This window comes from Westerdykella ornata (assembly GCF_010094085.1).
Source record: "Westerdykella ornata strain CBS 379.55 unplaced genomic scaffold EI97scaffold_27, whole genome shotgun sequence".
NCBI lineage: Eukaryota > Fungi > Ascomycota > Dothideomycetes > Pleosporales > Sporormiaceae > Westerdykella > Westerdykella ornata.
The window spans coordinates 1,774-20,483 of NW_022986877.1; the positions used below are offsets into that span (position 1 = coordinate 1,774).

The following is an 18,710-nucleotide window of genomic DNA, read 5'->3' on the forward strand; positions in this document are numbered from 1 at the left end:
CTGACGTTACGCGAGGCCGTGCATTACGCGATTAGTCACGGTAACGCACTTAGGAGCATCAGCGGTTGCACAGTTCACAAAGGGAAAATGGAATTGTACATAACAGAAAGGAGACATAACACAGTAGAGCCGATGAAGCTGACAGGATACGGTATCCCAAACTTGTTCTTATAATAAATCCCGGACCATACCTAGGGACTCAATCGCGGACCATGCTAAATCCCGGACCATACTATCCCGGACAATACTAAATCCCGGGGTCCAACAACACCCATCCGTTTGCAACCGTCATACCCGATGTAGATAGAGCACGCAGGGTTGGTCAACCTACCCAAGGCTTCCAACGCAACTGGTATGGAAATCGGAAAGTGATGCTGCCTGTTAAGACAGAAAGTGATCAAGGTTACAGTACTCGCGTGAGTTCGAATATATATCCTACTCAACACTGCCCGCCCATGTAGAATCTTATTATACATGAACAACGACTTGAAGCCGAGTAAATAGCGGTCTACAGCAATCCTTGCGTCTATCCTCTGAATAGATGGTACAATAAAATGTCGTCCGATGCGACGTTTGATGAAAGAAAGAGTTGCCCCCGCCCCCCACAATCCTAAATTATCTTTACATCTCCTCTAATCACTGGTCCACAATCGGCTTCTTGTCGGGATCACAGATCTTCCCTGCCTCAGGAAGCGACGCGTCCTTGAGATACGCAGTCAGAACCTCCTGTGTGCATTTCCCATACGCCGCGGTCAAACCGTGGCCAGTCCCATTGATAGCCAGAACGGCCGAGCCGGGGAAATATGTAGCCATCTCGTGTGCAGCCCTCAACGGAGTAATAGGATCGCGGAGGCTGTTGACGAAAAGGATGGGGTCCTTGGTTTTGGTCTCTTTGAAACCTATTAAAAAAACTGTTAGAAACGCGGATGGAAGTTTGAGAGGGGGACGGTGCAGTGGACATATACCTTCGAATTGTTGGCTTTCTGGAGGCGCAATATTCAGCCCCGTGCAGAAGAGTCCGTTTTGTGCGGCGTAGACCTTGCCTTGATAATCGCTGATGGCTTCTTGGTCGAATATGGATTGCAGGAATTCGTCTTGACTCAGTCGTCGTCGCCGCTTGTGGGAGTCAAGGCAAGTGATTAGAGGTAACGCATCAGTGGGCTGCTCCCCTTCGGCTTCGCCGGGAGCCGAGATTTGCATGTACGTGGTTGCGTTGCCATAGTCTACCTCCTGCAGCAGCTTTGCAAGCAATGGAAATCCTTGCCCGGGAGTATAAGAGAGTTGGAAGGCCTGTAACAAGAGGAGGTTCTTTGTGAGGACACCGGGAAGAGGCGAGGCAAGAGACCAGTATCCGAGAGGCTCATTGTCGAGTTTGTGGAGGATATGGCGGAAACGAGCGAGCAGTTGATCGCTGGTCAGAACATCCTGCCCTTGCGTGTCCTTCCCTGCGAATGCGCACTTGTCCGGCCCGGCCTCTGCGCAGTAATCGAAGAAGCTGAGAAGGGCAGCGTCCGCGTCGACCAGGTCGATGGAAGTATCTCCCTGGTAGTGCCTCTCACCGGGAACGTTTGCGTCCAGAATCATCCTTTCGACCTTGTCCGGAAACATGGCCGCGAATGTTTGCCCAACCACGGTACCGTAACTGACTCCATAGTACCAGAGTTTGGCGTCTTCGGCTTTCTTGCCGTTTGCCGTCGCCTGGAGTTCGATGAAATGTTTCATGTCCTGGACAACTGCTGAGGTGCCGATGTACTTCGTTTTGCTTTCAGCATTGACGGCAGTGCATCTCTCCCCCCAGGCTTTGACCAGCCTATATCGCTCAGCCATAGAGGTCTCCTGTGCGGACATAGCTGAATATAGTGTGGCAAATTCCGTTTCATTGCCAAAACAGCTGGAGGAAGCTGCGGGGCCGCTGTTTTTCACTCCGCGTGGATCGAAGCTGACGAGGTTGACCTCGTCGCCGAAGATAGCTCGGAAGACCGCGATGTTCGGCGGAAGACTTTCGGTTCCAGAACTCCCAGGGCCACCTGTGAGAGATTGTGAGCTTGCTGTAAGGCTTTGTATACGTAGGCAGACGTACCAGGGTTGAACAAAATGTCAGGTCCCGATCCGTCACCACCCACACTTCTGACAAAAGCAATGTTTGTGGTGCCAGCGCCCTCGTCACTGTAGTCCAGCGGCACCTCGAGATTCATGCACGTGAAATTGCCGCCGAAGCAAGGCACCCATTTGATCTCTTTGGAAGCAGGAATATCCTTGTAGTCGGACACGTTCCCAGCATCTGCGTTCTCGGAAGGTGGTGCGTTGTTCTGCTCATTGGCTACCGTGGCCGCATTCTCGTTACCTGTTTGGACTGTGTCCCAAGGAGTCCATGGTCGTGCGGAAGCGGAAGCAAGAAGGCCACCGAGTAAAAGGAGAGTACTGCAGCGACCCATGGTGATGATGACCGAAATGGAAAAGAAGAAGATATGGAGATGGACAATACAACTGTAGGAAGCAGTGGTTGTAAGTAGAAAGAAAAGGATGTTGACTCCACTGTCCCTCTTATAGAACCTGCTCTGTTGGCCAGCTGGATGTTGTTAGAGTTTGTAACCTTCTCCAGGAGTGGCATCACGTCAGCCAAAACAAGCAAAAGCCAATGTCCAACAAGTGAGCATCACCATGTATCCTAGTCGAACCTCAGGCCCGGCCTAGTCAGGTACCGTGCACGTGGGCTGTGCAACGAGAGAACTATTATGCTATCAGTCGCTGCAGAGGGAATGTGCTGTGTAATGTTATGCAGTGTAATACCTGTGTCCCGCTCCTCATTCCCTGGCAAGTTGTGACTATAGCTACGTGCGCCGACGTCTAAAACTTTGGGAAGAATTGGAAGACTGCACAAAGATGAATCTCTCTTCCCCTCATCTTTCAATTCCGAGCCGCCGAACCTAAGGGCCTGTTCGGTATGGGAATTGAGGATCTCTCGCACGGGCTTTTCAGCTGTAATGAAGCCTAATGGGGGGACTGTTTAGTTACCCTCATGGGGTATCTTAAATTTCTATAGCCCCTGTTTAAGAGTAATTTCCTTGGACCGCGTCTAAATCCTGCACCTATCTAACCGCCTGCCTTACTAGGTATACAATGCGCAGGATCTTGCCTATTAGAAAGGACTCCTTGCGGGCAGTGCTTTGTAACAGGCAGTATCTTAAGCCGCGACACTACATCTCGCTGTCAAAACTCTCATTGCAGAATACTGCCAACAGGTGAAAAGCCCGTCCGAGAGGTCCTTAATTCCATTACCGAACAGGTCCTAATCCTTGGGGCGGAATTCTTCGTACCGTAGTCCAAGTTCGACAGCGTGAGGCTCAAACGTACGGACCTCTGAATGGCCGTACCGGTAGTCGGATCCCCCCAAGGATTCAATTTGGGCCTTTCTGTGGTGGCGCAGCAACCGCCGTCCTCTTTTCATTGGGCCTTCGTCTCTAGGTGTCCAGGGCGGGGGCTAATAAAAAAAAATACGCTAGACATTCTTTCCTTTTAGGGAAAACGCTCATAAAGGACTACCTAGTCGAAGCGCAAGAGTTGGGTTTCAGATTGCTTATGCTTAACTGTAGCATCTGCTGTGGCTGGTGCCGGGGAGGAAGAGGAATCTGCGAGGTGAGCTATCTGGGGCCATTCTCATTAGGACGACGACCAGCTACTCATCGAAGCCGTGGCGAGTATGATAGAGGGGCTGAAAGCATCCCGACTTCTGTGAGTCCAAAAACAACAAACACGCAATCCCACCACAATAAAGCATCCGCAAAAGCAGCACAGGCATGATCGATGGAAAGAATGGAGATGTACTCGACACCTCAAATATCCTCTCCCCTCCCCTCCCCTCCCCTACCGCTCTACCGCCAATTACCTATCCTATACATAGGGTACATCCCGCAAACCCAAGCCTACCCTAATCTACCCTCCCCTATCCAAGGGTATCTCAAATCCCAACCTCGAACCACCAGTCCATTACCCTTGAACCAAGACCAAGACCAAGACCAGGCCTCGAGGAAGACTCCAGACGTCGCTCCCGGAAAAGAGACAGCAGTACAGATAGATAGATACGTACACGTACCACAATGACCACTTCCCTATTCGGAACATCCAAACAAGTTTCCCACATCATGCGGAGGCTCATGCATAGATAGATAGCATCACAACGAATCCCACCAAGCTGGTTTATCCTCCGGACGACACGCTATTATTCTAGCACTCCAATCTCACAGACCCTGTTACAACCATTTACGAATTCGGGATACACATTTTTACAGCAAAAAGTCCCATCACATCACTACTGCACTAGTCAAAAAGGAGCCTCGCCAACCCGACAACTCCTAACCCCGGGGAAACGACGAAGCAAATACATTCGCAACCAAAAAAGTGAGCGTTGGGGGTATATCGCGCGCAATAGAAAAAAACACCAACCCGAACCCTTCCAAAACGCGAACGAAAACTCTCAAGTGCCCACCCACTCCACCCAATCCGAAATCGTCAAACCACATAATCCAATACGTATCAACAGATCCAAAACAAACCCCCCGAAAACGAGCAAACTAAGCGTTGATGATCATATTCCGCTGCCCACTATCCTCGGGAAACGCGCCAAACACGAACCGATACAGATCGCGGAACCAGACAAACTGCTTCGAGCGCCCCATGAGCTGCACAGCGCGGCTGATTTCGCTGGCCGTCCATCGGCGCAGCGGCTGTGTGTGCACGGTTCGAAGGGTCGGATCCGAAAGTACGAGGCTCCTGTACTGTTCAAAGAGGGAGACTTGCCAGGGGATGGTGCCGAAGCTGTTGGACGAGAGGGTCCGGACGTAGTCTGGCAAGGGTGTTTGTCGCGCGTAGCCCGTGTTCATGGCGGCTTTGACGATGAGGCCTTTGAGGCGGACGAGGTTCGGGTCTTCGCGGCCGGCGGTGGCGGTAGACGAGGTGTGGATGGAGGCGTCGGAGTAGGTGGAGAGACTGGATGCGGCCGAGGACCAGCGGTCATGGGTGCGGGTTTGGCCGGCTTCGGGGCCGAGGACAAGAATGTTCGGGACGTTTTGCTCTTCGGCCATGGGGGAGAGCTCCTCGCGATCGTCGAAGATGGTGGTCGGGGTTTCGGGTGGTTGCTGCCTCATGGATATGGCGGAGTGGTAGGATGCGCTGAGGTTGGAGGAGATTCCCGACCTCTCTGAGAAGGAAACTTGGGAATGCGTGACGGACGCAGGCGGAGCAAATGAGTATTGTGCGGGTCTTGGGGTGCCGCGTTCGGGACGGACCTGTGTCCAACCGTCGCGGAACATATCGCAGAGTTCCCAACACGCCTGTATCGCCGAACCAAGCAGTTCCTCATCAGCTGGCTTCCCTTCGCGGCTATTTTGCCTAATGCTGAACAGCATTTCAGCCAGCGACCAGCAGGCGTGAAGCAAAGCGTCAGTTTCCTCAGGCAGGGAAGTGTTCTGCTTCATTAATCGGTGGCACAAGGTAACGTAGAAGTCCAAGGTCCTCTCCCGGAAGGCCTCGGGCAACGTCCGATCGTGTGCATTGTAGAGGTGATTGTTCAGTTCAAAGCTAACGCGCAATACCGAATCCGCCGCTTCGTCTCCACGGTGTCGCACTTCGAACAATGCCTGGCAGAAGTCGCGACATAGCTCCAGAATGGGTAATATCTGCGCCGTGTGATTGTCGTCTCGTGACTCGTACAGTTTCTGGCATAGGCGCCAGCATGTTCTCCATGCTTGCTCTTGGATGTCGCCTTGGCGACCCGAGTAGTGAAACATTTTCTGTCGATGAGACTGGCTCAGTTTGGCAAGCGTGTTGCACAAGGTCCAGCATTCGTTCAACGCAGTCCTCAGTGCAGCAATCTCTTTCTCCGTTTCGTGGATGCCGTGCAAAACCTCGCCCATTGTCTGCGAGGCTGCGGGGATGGGTTCTGATGCACTGGGCTGTCCTGGCGATTGCTTCTGCGATTGAGATGATTGGCTCCCATCCCTTGCGCTTTCGGACGTGGACGTTGTGTCATGGGCAGGGTTATCGTCTGTTTCAGCGATATCTGCCAAAATTAGCTGTCTGGTATAGATGAGGCGTGGAGGACATGCCTGCGAGGCTAAGGCTGACTCTGCTTCGCCTCTTGCCATCCTGTTCGTAGTCTTCTCGCGTCTGCGCGCGGGGTGTAGTACGGTCTGGAGCGCCGGAGGGCGGGATGGTGGTGTCAATGGGATGCGTATAGGTCGAAGTTTGCTGAGCATGTTCAGCCATCACAGCGTGCGTCAAAGCCACGTGAGCGAGACGAACCTTATCGTCTGGAATCATGTTCGCCTCCGGGGTTTGCGGTGACACCACGGCCGTCTGATCTGATGAAGTTTCATGGGAGCTTGCGGCTGAGACAGAAACACGGTTCTGCACGACTGTCAGCGGCAATGCCGTGCAACGTGGCTGGAATACTGACGAATGTTTTAAAGTTTGCAGGCGCGTGGATGACAGACTGAGGCGCGTCGTCGGAGTCGGATCGGTAGCGCGCTGGAAGTGATGTGTGAAGCTTCGAAGGCTGATAGTCTGTTAGAAAGACACAGTTGTTACCGTGAAATCCGTGCCTCTCCCACCTTGTCCTGACTATCTTGACTGGCATAACTGGCAGGGCTGATGATGTCCATGCCAGGCGACCGCAGTGCACTCACAGGGTCCTCATTTACCTCGTTCTCCTGCTCATCTTCCTCGATCTGCAAGCGCATCAGCCTCATGATTGTAGGATATCCTCTGACGGCATATCATACTTCTGTTCCATTGGTACCATTACTATCAACAGGGGATGGATCTACGGTGGCTGGATAAGGGCTAGGAGGGGGTGCGAGATGGTCGGAAGTGGCTCCGGAAGACCTATGGAAGTTGTATCAGCGAACGGTGTCACAATTGAATTGATTCAGAGAAGCCTCACCTGTTCGAGAGGACCTTTCCAAAAGGAGCGGGGGAGCTAGGCGAGTCTGTATAAGGGCTGAAGGCGGACTTCAAGCCAGTGGTAGTGGGCGACGGCATGACCTGCGTGACCGTAGCCATGCCTCTTTATGAGCGTGTGAACATGCGCGTATGGGCTGCTGAGTGCTCCAATAGAGCCGGCAGTTTGTATTCGAACGTCGCTGAATCCAATGACGGCGCCTATCGCATGCGAACCGTCGGGACTGGCGGAAGGCTGAACGGTGAGATGTTCGGACTGCGTGGAGATGGAGGTGGTAGATATGGTACGCAAGGCAGGGAAAGGGGGACGACGATTGCTTTTGAGAAACTCTCAGGCGGGGCACAGCTCTTGACTACGCCTTGAATTTTCTGGATGCGGCGATGTTTGGACTTCGCGTGGAAGCAGTGGGCGATGTAGGGTACGCCCGGGACGGGCAGCGGAGGTGGTGGTGTAACTGACGAGAGGTGAGGGCTGCTGGGTTGCACACCTCTCTCAAGACACCCTGCACGAGCTGCCGGCGGCCGCCTCAGCGAACTCCTCCCAAGGTCATCAAACCAGGCCCTCCCCACAGACTCCGCCCGCTGCATCCCTCCATCTCAATCATTCCCCCCTGCTTGCTTGCCGTCCACCTTGGCTGGTGACACGCCAATGGCCGCTGCAGGGCATCAACTTGTTGCAAGCCACCCTGCTCCTAAGCGCCGGACGCACCGGCCCCTGCGATGATTTGCCCTTCACAACCACGCCTTCAGCTGCTGTCTCGGATCGCGGTTCGCAAGGATGGCGTCCCGTTGTTCTGGTTCGAGATGGCATGTTTGGGACTGAGAAACAGGACGGCGTGGGGCGCGTCTATTAGGTTGTGAGATCAATTCTCCCCGTCCCCAACATGAGGAAATCCCCTCTTCATCCAACGGATATACCAACACTGCATCTTTGCAAATTGTGGGCCCTTCTCCGGCTCCATCAATCAATCTTTCTCCTGCTTCCCGGTCTCACTCCAGCAGACTAATGCACGACCTGTCAACGCGACTACATAACTATGTCAGGGTGGTCAGCCCATCTGCAGCCATATGGCACAGTGAGACCCTCAAACTTCCCATTCAGCATTCCCGTCTGACCGACTTCACTGTGAATTGCTTCCACCAGCAACAGTTCCCACAGGCGACGTGGCCGACTGGCATCAAATTGAGCACTGGTTGACTGTGATGGAGGATTCTGCGCGTAGAGCTGAGCACGAATATTGCTACTCTGGGGCTAGCGTCATGTCAAGCTCCCTCTTCCCGTCTCCAGCTCAGCTTCGCCTCTCTGTGGCCTCCTCTTCCATCCCATTTCGCACCACCACTATACCGGTGTTGCTCATGCTTCTTTATTTTTCACCCAACCTCCGAGACAGTGAGCGTGTTCGTTCGTTTTGGCAACCGCTTGGGACAGACCGTACCGCCTTTCCCCGATTACAGATTCTTTGCTACGCCGCCCGCTTGCATCAACGACGATACCGCGCTTGATGAAGTCTAAATCGGGAAATCAAGCGCCGCTGGGCCTCTGGGTCGCATGGCCGGCAATGCAGGTGGCCTGCGAGAGCTTGCGGGTTTTCTTTAAAGTTGATTCTTCTTCGCCGCTGTCTCTTCCGTCCTGCATCTCTCGCCTTTGATATGGACCGCAAGCCGAGATCCAACAGTCCATTCGGCTCCATGATTCGACTTGTTTCTCTGCTCAGCTTTTGTCTTGTTGGACTAATTATTGGCACTAGTGATGTCTACTTATTTTTCTACTCGCCTACCAACTAGCTGAAAGCTTTGCCTCAATGGAGTGGAGCTATGCCACTCTCACCCCTTAGTGCCTCTTCCGCCACGTTGGGCGCTTACCAGAGCCATGTCGTTGGTACAGCCTCCTAGACACCAAGACCCAAAGACACTTGCGATTTTATTAGCGCACTGGAAGTCTAACCGTCTTTCATTATTTGCTAGAATCATCAACTCTTCCCTCTTCCTTTCGAGGCGTCTTTTCTCGCCGCGAGCCACTAGTGTTGGATTCGAACACTCCATCGCTGAGGGTGGTGTGGCTCATCATCGGCTTTCTTTTCATCATCTGCAAGATGGAGTCTGCCTTTGCTCTAGGTCTTCGCCGCGATTCGGGAGTGTTGGATTCTGATCGGTGAGTTTCCAGGAAACAATAATTCCCCACGCCTTCCACAGAGAGGAAGTAAGCCACAAACGGCTTGGTACCCGTTGTTCGCTGCATGGAAGAATGGCCAACTTTTACGACACGGGACGGCATTGTGGCATCCTAGCTAGTCACTTAAATCCGCCTACCGTTTACGAACGCTTACGCTCGGCTCGATCGACTCACCGATATAACCTCCCGTCTCTTTGCCATTGTGTTGGGACGCAGGTTTGGCGCGAAATCCGCCTCAGACGCCGCATTATTTATTGTTGGACTTGCCTATACATCCAGAAGCTAGTCCCAAGTCTCAACATAATCCAACGTACGGCGGGCCTCTCTCTATCGCACACTGTGCCTTTGTCTTCGCCACTAAGCCGTTTCTCAGAGTCGGTTTGACTGACTGATTGCATTATACGACCAACGCCTCACCGTTTTGAGATTTCACATGCCTTTCCATTGTCATACGCAGCGAGACGGTCGGAGGCTAACCAGTGATATTGCATTAAGTGGGTAGTAAGATGTTTCAAGTGCCCAAACACAATGCAGAACAAGTGTTCCATGATATTATTACCATAACTGTATCTCTTATCTGGCCTGACACACGCCTGTTCCGTTCTGACAAACATTTCATTCAGATCCTCGACTCGCTATAGTATGATGTGGAGTTGTCTTACACGCGTGAATCGAACCTTTTCATCTTTCGTCTTTTGATTTTTTTATGTTCATTTTTTTATTTTTTGTTTTTATTTTTACTTTTACTTTTTTAATCGTTTCGACTACCGCATCTCGAAGTAGAGAATTAGATGTTGCAATCTATCGTGGAAGCAGAAGCTATGTGGTTCACAGTAGTGTTACAGAGAAGGGGACTTATCAATCCGGGCAGTATTAAAGGTGGCTAAGTGCATCAAATCTCAAACCGGTGATATGTAGGGACCGCACGGTCGTGTGATTATTTACTTCGTTGAGATGCCAACACTGCGGGAATGGATTCAGTGACAAGGCAAAGTGAACTGGTGGAACATGGATCGGATCTCTCAAGCTTGAGGAAAACGAGCACGGACCATGCGTTCGTTTGTCCAACACCAAAGCTCCGGGCCCTCGCTTCAACCACATCCCCAAACATCATGTAGGCCTACAGTTTGGATATAGCAAGCCTTACCTTACATTACATTTTCCCTCAATGCCTACGCGGGCCATAAAGGCAATCTTCTTCGCCCGCTTCCACCATGAGAAAGGTATAATCCCTCCGATATTCCCTACATATGCTCGTCGCTCAACAACAAACCCAGGCTCCCGCGTCCTCCACCAGGTCCCCGAAGGGAGCATAACACCCTCCAGCGACCCTTCGGCCCTCCCCTCCCCGCTCTTCGACTTCGATTCCGTCTCCACCTACCTAATCCCCACCCAGCAATTCTGCGACCGCTTGATCACGCTCTGCACCAACCACCACCGCATCCTTGGCTATCCTGTTTGTGTAAGAGAAGGTAAATACAGCAGGAACGAATACATCTTCAACTTTGCGCTTGTGATTGACGAGGCGATCAAGGACTGGGCGGCGTATGGGGAGGTGGTGCGAAAGATGGGGAGGTTGTTGCGGGGATTGGAAGAGCAGGCTGGGTTTCTGAGTAGGGAGGAGGAGAATATCTGGCAGGATGGGCGGAGGACGTCTATTGCGGGGTTGGGCATTGACACGGGGGCGCCGAGCAAGATATACGCGCTGTGCGAGGTGGTTCTGGAGGATTTGAACAACTACGCCGAGTGCATGATACCCATCGGTACGTCCCCTCCCACTCTCTTCCTAGATGGAGACTAACAAGAAGAACCAGACGACTCCAACACCATCAACCTCAAGCTCTTCCCGGCGCACCCCCCACCCCCACCCATCCACTCCTACCAAGTCCCCCTCCTCACCATCTCGCTCTCCTCCCTCACCTCGCCCATCTCCTCGGACCTGACCCTCAACCGCATAACCCCCTACATCAACGGCATCAACTCGGTCAACCAAATCGCCCACCTCGCCGACACGGACCTCTCCCTCACGAAAAAGGCCCTGCAGCACCTAGCCTACTACGGCTGCCTCGTCCTGCTCGACGTCTTCCACTTCGGCGCCATCTACGCCCCAACCGCCGACATCGGCGCCTTCATCGTCGAGAAGAGCGTCCAGGAGGAATGCGCACGGTACGTGCGAGTCCCGCGCGCGCGACCGCCCAGCAGTAATAAGCGTACGCGTCTCCGGCACGACTCGTCAGCCTCAACATCCACAGTCCCAAGGACAAGGGACTCGGTTTCGTCGAACCTGTCTTCCGAACCTACCCGCTCGGAGTCAAACGCCAGTTCTTCTTCCCACTTAGCGAAATCCGACTTCGACGTCCCGTCGCCTTCGGCCTCGCGCGCGGGTGAAGATGTTGATGATAACGACAACAACGGAGAAGAGGAGGCGGATACAATGCCCAATCCGCTCTATCTCATCACATTGTACACGTCGCTCCGGCAGGGCCTACCTCTGCGCAACTGGGTGCTCGAGAATGTGGATTTGCTGCGGGGGATCGATATCCGGCGGTTCATCACGTTTGGCATCGTCAAGGGGTTCTTGTATCGCGTGCAGCGGTATGCGATTCTGACGGGTTCGGTGGGGAGTACGCCCGGCGCTGGTACGCAGGCTTATGGACAGGGACACGGAAATGTGGGACCTGAGGAAGGAGCTGGAGGAGGTGGCAAGCAGGTGCATGACTTAAAGACGGGAAGCGCAGCAGCAGCGAGGAAAGCATCGACGATGACGATGGCTATGTCTTCGAATCCGCATCCGGCTCCCTCGGGCACAAAGACACCCACAACAATTACAACCACGACAACAGTAACAGCGACAGCGACAGCAACGCCCGCAGGAGCAGCCATCAGCAGCGGAGGAGGACGCCACAAATCAATATCTTCCCATTCCCATTCCCTTGCGCATACACACACGCATACCCATGCACAAGAGGAACCGCACTCCTCGTCGTCTTACGGGAAAGATGTATCTGGTTTCGATACCACTGCGCTTCCCCCTCTTCCTCCTCCAATTCCTGCTGCTCGTGCCGCACCCCCTTCACCACCAACGGCAGACGACGTGCAGGGTCCGGGACGATTCCTCCCGCTCATAAGGTTCCTCGATGGGATGCATTGCTTTGACGAGATTTGCACCGAGGTTGGGGCCGGGGAGCGCGTGGTGGAGGAGAAGGTGAGGGGGGTTGGGGAGGTGGGGTTTTTTTGGAAGTGAGGAGTGGGGAGTACTTTTGAATTGTTTGAGGGAGATGAGCGAGTGGGATTGAAGAGGCTGTTCTTGGATTTCGGGATGTGATGGGATTCGGATTGGGGATTGGTAAGGGGCCTGGTTGGTTGAGTAGGGGTGGGGGGACTGGATTTCGTTGGCGTGTTTGAGTAAGGAACGGAGAATGGAGTTGGAGGTTGGGAGATCGCTTGATGCTGGATGATATAAGGCAGTGCTGGGTGAGCAGCGTGCAAAGAGCCGCCTGTCCTTTGACGTGAGGAACAGAAAAACATATGGACAATATAGTCCCAATACCACGGATCTATCCCCATCCAAATCCCCATCCACATCCCCATACAAATCCCCATACAAATCACCCACCATCATACCTCCCTCCTCCCTCCTCCCTCCTCCCTCCTCCCTACTCCCTACTCCCTACTCCCCCTTCCCCTTCTCCCTCCCCTTCCCTTTCCCCTCCCCCTCCCCCTCCTCCATCCTAACCACCTTATCGCAATTCAGCAAACACAAGGGATCCAGCGCCAACTTGATCCTACGCATGAGATCCACGGTGTCCTGGCCCAGCTCGTGGGGGAGGTAATCGCGCTTGACGAGGCCGACGCCGTGCTCGCCCGTCGCGGTGCCTTCCATCTCGATGGCCCGCGTGACCATGCGGTGCACGAGTTGCGAGACCTTGGTGTGTTCTGAGGGGGTGGATTTGGAGTATAGTATGATCGCTGAAAAAGGACGTGTTAGCACTGGACCTGACAGTGGGGGGAAAAGAGTAATGAGAAGGGATCAAACAGGACAAAAAGACGACGAAGAAGAAGAAGAAAAGGGCTTACAGTGGAAATTCCCATCCCCAACATGCCCCACAATACTCGCCAACAACCCACTCCTCCTCACCTCCTCCTTCGTCTCCTCCATCAAATCCGGCAACCTCGATATCGGCACCGCGACATCCGTCGTCCAAACACCTACATCCTCCCTGCCCTCCCCCTTGGCCATGACGCTCCACAACGCCTCCTTCCTCGCCGCCCACAGATCCTGCTGCTCTTGCTCGTTGCGCGCAAACTCAAACGACACGGACCCCGTGCCCGACGCGAGTTTCCGCACCTGGGCAATCTGCTCCTTGACCGAGGCCGGCGTGCCCGCGAATTTGAAGAATAATGTAGGTGCGTTCATCCACGTGCGCCGCGTACGCCCCGCGTCGTTGATGCATTGCATCTGGACATCATCGAGGATCTCGATGGCGGCGATGGGCACGCCCGCCTGGACGACCTTGAAGGCGCACTCGGCGGCCTTGCGCACCGTGGGGAACGCGCACACGGCGACGCTCATGTGCTGCGGCTTGACGGCAAGTCTGAGTGTGGCTTCCGTCACGAGGCCCAGGGTGCCCTCGCTGCCGACGAAGAGGCGCGTGAGGTCGTAGCCCGCCGAGGATTTGCGGGGCCGCTGGCGCGTCTTGATGATTGTGCCGTCGGCGAGCACGACGGTGAGGGAGAGGACCCAGTCCTTCATGGTGCCGTAGCGGAAGGCGTTTGTGCCCGAGCAGCCGGTGCCGATCATGCCGCCGATCATGGCGCCGGGGCCTGGGTCCGGGGGGAAGAAGAGGTTGGATTGCGCCAGCTCCTCGTTGAGGTGTTCCCAGCCGACGGCGGGTTGGACCACGACGTCGAGGTCGTCGGCGTTGAGTTTGAGGATCCGGTCCATGTTGCTGAAGTCGATGCAGACGCCGCCGCGCGTCGGCGTGAAGTGGCCCTCGAGGCTGGTGCCGCCCGAGTAGGCCGTCACGGGGATGCGGCGGTCGTGGCAGATCTTCATGATGGCGCTGACTTCTTCCGTGGTTCGGGGTTTGACGATGCAGAAGGGGATGTGGTGGGGCTCGGCGGCGTGGGAGGACCACGAGGATCCGGCGTGCGATTCCAGGTCCGCCTTCTCGAGCGAGAGGTTCTCCCGTCCTACGATGGTCTGGAGGTCGATGAAGGCGGGCTCCATGTTCGAGTCGTCGATGTTGTGTTCTGGCGGTTTCACGGCGGAGAGGGGAGTGGTGGATTGGAGGTCCGGCTCCGGCCACCCATACTGGCCGAACCAGTACGCAAAACAGCCAACGACAGCAACAACTATCCCACCGCATCAGTATAACTATCCTCTCTCCATTTGCCATGGTGTGGTCTCATCCTCCTTACTGAATATCTTCTGCACCGTCCGATACATAGCCCCTTCGACTTTGTACTTGGCCAACTCCTGAATCGTCTCCTTCTCTTTCGCGATACGCTGGCCCATACTCGAAAACAAATCGACGTGGAACTTGGTCATGGGCGGGGCTTTCTTCTTCTTTCCCCCATCTCCGGAGTCGTCGCTGGCCCACCGGCGCTGCGTCTGGGAGAAGCATCTGGGTATGGGCCGCGGCGCCCTGGCGACGCTCCGGAGAGCGGTTGGGACCCGCGGTATGCTTCGGGGAGGCATGGCGACTATGAGGAGGAGGAGAACATGGCGGGACTCCGCATGGGATGTGTGCGGGAGACTTTTGGTTTGTCGTGGAAGAGATGGAAGTGCTCGGTACAACTTCGGATCTGATGGTTGGAGCTGGGTGGTGCACGGATCCGATCTTGATAGATGGTGATCCGAAAGCTGCATCGGGAGAGCTTCATTCTCAGCTTCCCATTATGGCAGGATAAATTGATTATCTCTGCACCGGACCAGCATCACATTGCATACGACGATCACATATCTGATAAAATAAGAACGGTACCTGCATTGCCCTATCCAAAGGACCGTCGCCATAGCAAAGAGGCCCACAAACTCCCATTGCGACAAAGGACCCCAAAGCCGCAATCCCAAGCAATAAGACAAATAACCAGATATATACAAGCGCCAGAACCCAGTAATGAGGGCCCCTATCCAAGACTCCCAATCCGATAATCCATGGTGGAAAAATGCGAATGTCCCATAACCCTAAAGGCCGTCTACAAAATGTATGCAGAGATAACGAGAGAGAGAAGAAAAGGGAAGAGATTGACATCAACAGTCGTTACTTCCGTGTGGGTGATCGTAAAAACCAAGCGCCATGCTTAAGAGCGAAAAGATTGCAAAAACCGAGGTCGGGTTACGTCGAAGGTGGACAACGGTGGCGGAATGTGCTCCGCACAACCCTCCGAGATGATGTTGAAATCAGAATGCTGACGAGGGATGAGTAAGGATGCATGTCATTGTGTCATTGACGACACCTGTATAGCGGCCGTGAAGTATGCAGGGTGTGGTGTTTTTTCTCGTGTGTAGGTAGTGGTCCCTCCCCAACCCTACCCTTAGGAACGAACGTGCACGCGATTGGATATCCTCAGGATCCTCGTCTTGAACCAGGTAACGAACCGGATCCAGCGACTCTTCGCAGCGCGGGCGCCCGTCACCTTGGGATGGCGCATACCACGTTTCTCGCTATCTCTCACCGTGGGCACGAAGACCGGCAGCGTCGTTTCCGCGTGAGGATGGTAAGCATCGGAATACTGCCTACCGCCAATGGAGGGTCTTGGAGTCGACTTCTCATTGTAGGAATCAGCAGCGCTCGCGGGATAATGTGGCCTGTCCATGTGTTCCGACTTGCGTCTCTGCCGCTCCTCCTTCTTGTATAGCTTCTGGTTCTGCCGTTCTGCGAGCTTGGAGGCTTCTTTGTCGTGTTTCCGCTCCTTGGCCTCCTCCTTCTGCTGGAACGCTATACGAGCGGCGCGAATGGAGGCGGCACGGGCAGCAGGGTCAACGGGGGAGTCGCGCCCACCGCCTCGAATGAAGGTGAAGGCCTTGTCGAACGAGGTGCGCGAACTGGGGGAGGTGGCCGTGTCGATGGACTTCAGGGTGTCGCCGCGGGAGCGTGCTTGAGCAATGGGAGAGACCAAGGAGGCGGAGGAGTGCGAGAAGCTTTCGCCGTTTCGTGCAGAGGAGCTGGGCGTGTAAATCCTGAGCGGTGGGGCGACGGCCGGCGCCGAAGAGGCAATGGAGGCGGACCTCCGCTTGGTGTTTTGCCAGAGGCGGAGCTCGTCGTCGGCCATGATAGCATCGACGTCGGACTCGTGACCCAGGACCGATGGAGGGGTGGAGCGGGTGTGAGGCGGCGTGTAGGATGACGGGGTGGGAAGGATGGGAGGCATATACGGGGCCGTGGGGCGGAGAGAGGACGAGGTTGAGAAGTGCGAGTTGGTGGAGGTGGAGCGGGTGTGACGAGCGCGGGAGGTCACAGAGGGCGAATAATCGGTGATACCCAGGCCCGCCAGGCCCTCATTCTCAGCGGCCGGTCTGGAGAGGTCGAGCGAATGGGCGTCTCTGCCAGATGAAAGTTTGCGCAGGTAGAGTTTGGTCTTGTTGGAGTGGTGGGACGAGGACGAGGCGTGGATGGGCTGGGGCCGGGCAGGCGCATTCCAGGGCTCCTCATGGGTGGTGCTCGGGGTCGGGGAGCGCTTGAAGAGAAAGGCCTCTGAGTCTGGGAGAGGGTTGAGGGCGGTCGGGCTCGCAATCATGGTGGGAGCGGAGGTTCCGCGCTTGTGCAGACGACCCTGGACGCGTGAAGGACCCATCTGATGGCCCGTAATCTATCCAAGGTCTTTTGTTGACGGTCAGCCCTTTCCAGGCGGGCTTGCAGCGGGAGGGAAAACAGAGGGGGAGGCGGCAGACGTGGTGGAACGGAGAGGAGCGGTGCACGGCATCACCAAGCCAACATGGGGGGGAATGAGGTCGGAGGGCGACGTGCCGAAGCCGCGGAAGAGAGGAGGACGAAAGTGGAGTGAGGGAAAATAATCGGTGTGCGAGGTCGAGAAGGTCCACTACTGACGAGAGGGCCTGACTAGTATTTTTGTAGCAGTAGAGATCAAAAGGTGACGACAGGCGACGCGTCAAGGAAGGCGATGCGAAACATGTGCAGATGATGGTGCAGGTGTCTATATCATGGCGATATCATGATGATTGTCGATATCATGTGCGTGTTGCGGCGGTGCCGGTTAGCGTGGAGTGGAGCGTGTCCACGGGTTGCAGCGCAGCGGGAGGGGGGAGAGGGGGGAGAAGGGGAATGGGGTGACGGGGAGAGGAGAAGGGCCGAGAGTCGCGATTAATAGATCTGGAACAAGGCCGAAGCGGGTGCAAGATGCAGGCGGGGGATCAATGACCTACTATATCTCCCTCTCGATATACTCCGTACACAGTACGGAGTACTGCTTGCTTGCTTGCTTCAAAGGATCATTCTGGCTGCAACAGCAATTGCTTCGTTGACCGAGCGCAGCATTATTACTACCACAGTATGGCTTGGACCCGCAAACAGCTTTCGGCGATGCCAAATCCTTGTGCATCCCCAACGTCGACGCAATCCAAAGTGGCACAGTAGTCCTCTCCCTCCGCTCCCCTTCAGCTGGAGCTGCCTCGCCACTGCGCAGCAAGTCGCCGTCTGCTGAAAGCGGCCCTCTCCACCTCCTCACTCGTCGCCATTCTGGACCGCCGCCGCTGCCACACCTGCTGATGGCAGTTCTCCAACGATGGGTGGCTGAGAAGGGCACAAACATGAATAACCTAAAAAAGTAGTGCTGAGAAGAGGGGCTTTTGTTGACTTGCAAGTCGTCGGCTCCACCTGCGCCGGCTGTCCCTGACTCTCGTCGATTCATCGATTCACCATGCTACGCTTCTGATGAAGTCTAGCCCGAATTCCCAATTCCCACTCCCCTCGTGGGTCAGTGTCTTCTGTGCCTCCCATGTCTCGCAGCTCGCTGGGCCTCCCCCGCAGCCCCGTCCTATCGTTTGCATCTCGTTGGTTCCCCGCAACCCGCAGGAGAAACGAGAACCGGGAAAGGGAGAGCGGAGATTCCTTCACCAATCGCCAATCGTGTTTCTGGGCAGGGACAGGGCCGCCTAGTCCATTTCTCTTTTGGGTGCTGCAAGGTTCACCGCTTCTCATGGTTCGGCTTGGCGGGCCATGGACCTACTGTAGGTACCAGTAGGAGGAGGAGGTAGACCACTGTGGTTGGGGCAATTTTTGTTGAGAGACATTGTTCCGTAGTGCTATGTCGTGTTGTGACCATGTGACGCGTTATCCATGGAGAGGGGCTTCCTTCAAAGTCTATCGTGATGTATCATGATGGTTTTGCTTATATCGAATGTGCTTCTATGATACGCTACTCTCTAGTGCGATTTCTTTGGAACCCATAATCGGTTTGAGCTCTGCTCCATTTCAGCACGAAACCATGACAGTCAACCGTAGGTCGCTATTGGCAAGTAGTACGGTAGTCCAAGATGCTTAATAAAACATTCTACATAGTGAATTATCTGCGCTTTTACTGTGTCTAGAGAACTGCCTCCTTGATTCTTCGCGGG

At 54.7% G+C, this 18,710-nt stretch overlaps 6 protein-coding genes across 6 annotated transcripts; 1 reads left to right on the plus strand and 5 right to left on the minus strand.

The window, feature by feature from the left end:
* Positions 1–326: 326 nt before the first annotated feature.
* On the minus strand, positions 327–2,731 carry EI97DRAFT_480670 (alpha/beta-hydrolase). The gene is made up of 3 exons (XM_033802031.1): positions 2,081–2,731; positions 966–2,027; positions 327–899 (listed from the first exon to the last, which is right to left on the minus strand). The coding sequence occupies exons 1-3, from the start codon at positions 2,433–2,435 to the stop codon at positions 637–639; spliced, it is 1,680 nt and encodes a 559-aa protein (XP_033650909.1). The 5' UTR covers positions 2,436–2,731; the 3' UTR covers positions 327–636.
* Positions 2,732–4,181: 1,450 nt separating this feature from the next.
* On the minus strand, positions 4,182–7,427 carry EI97DRAFT_436026 (uncharacterized protein). Its single transcript, XM_033799006.1, has 7 exons — positions 6,941–7,427; positions 6,780–6,882; positions 6,609–6,725; positions 6,455–6,553; positions 6,301–6,405; positions 6,105–6,246; positions 4,182–6,058 (listed from the first exon to the last, which is right to left on the minus strand). The coding sequence occupies exons 1-7, from the start codon at positions 7,057–7,059 to the stop codon at positions 4,572–4,574; spliced, it is 2,172 nt and encodes a 723-aa protein (XP_033650910.1). The 5' UTR covers positions 7,060–7,427; the 3' UTR covers positions 4,182–4,571.
* A 2,871-nt stretch (positions 7,428–10,298) lies between these two features.
* On the plus strand, positions 10,299–12,374 carry EI97DRAFT_461042 (NPR2-domain-containing protein; the record flags this gene model as incomplete). Its single annotated transcript, XM_033801162.1, has 3 exons — positions 10,299–10,353; positions 10,408–10,893; positions 10,945–12,374. The coding sequence occupies 3 exons, from the start codon at positions 10,299–10,301 to the stop codon at positions 12,372–12,374; spliced, it is 1,971 nt and encodes a 656-aa protein (XP_033650911.1).
* Positions 12,375–13,050: 676 nt separating this feature from the next.
* EI97DRAFT_436028 (FAD-binding domain-containing protein) lies at positions 13,051–14,646 on the minus strand. Its single transcript, XM_033799007.1, has one exon. The coding sequence runs from the start codon at positions 14,358–14,360 to the stop codon at positions 13,161–13,163; it is 1,200 nt and encodes a 399-aa protein (XP_033650912.1). The 5' UTR covers positions 14,361–14,646; the 3' UTR covers positions 13,051–13,160.
* Positions 14,647–15,010: 364 nt separating this feature from the next.
* Positions 15,011–15,528, minus strand: EI97DRAFT_155535 (uncharacterized protein). The gene has a single exon (XM_033793290.1). The coding sequence runs from the start codon at positions 15,385–15,387 to the stop codon at positions 15,049–15,051; it is 339 nt and encodes a 112-aa protein (XP_033650913.1). The 5' UTR covers positions 15,388–15,528; the 3' UTR covers positions 15,011–15,048.
* A 142-nt stretch (positions 15,529–15,670) lies between these two features.
* Positions 15,671–18,004, minus strand: EI97DRAFT_444907 (uncharacterized protein; the record flags this gene model as incomplete). The annotated part of the gene is made up of 3 exons (XM_033799930.1): positions 15,671–16,945; positions 17,028–17,196; positions 17,520–18,004. The coding sequence occupies 3 exons, from the start codon at positions 18,002–18,004 to the stop codon at positions 15,671–15,673; spliced, it is 1,929 nt and encodes a 642-aa protein (XP_033650914.1).
* Between the last annotated feature and the right edge of the window lie 706 nt (positions 18,005–18,710).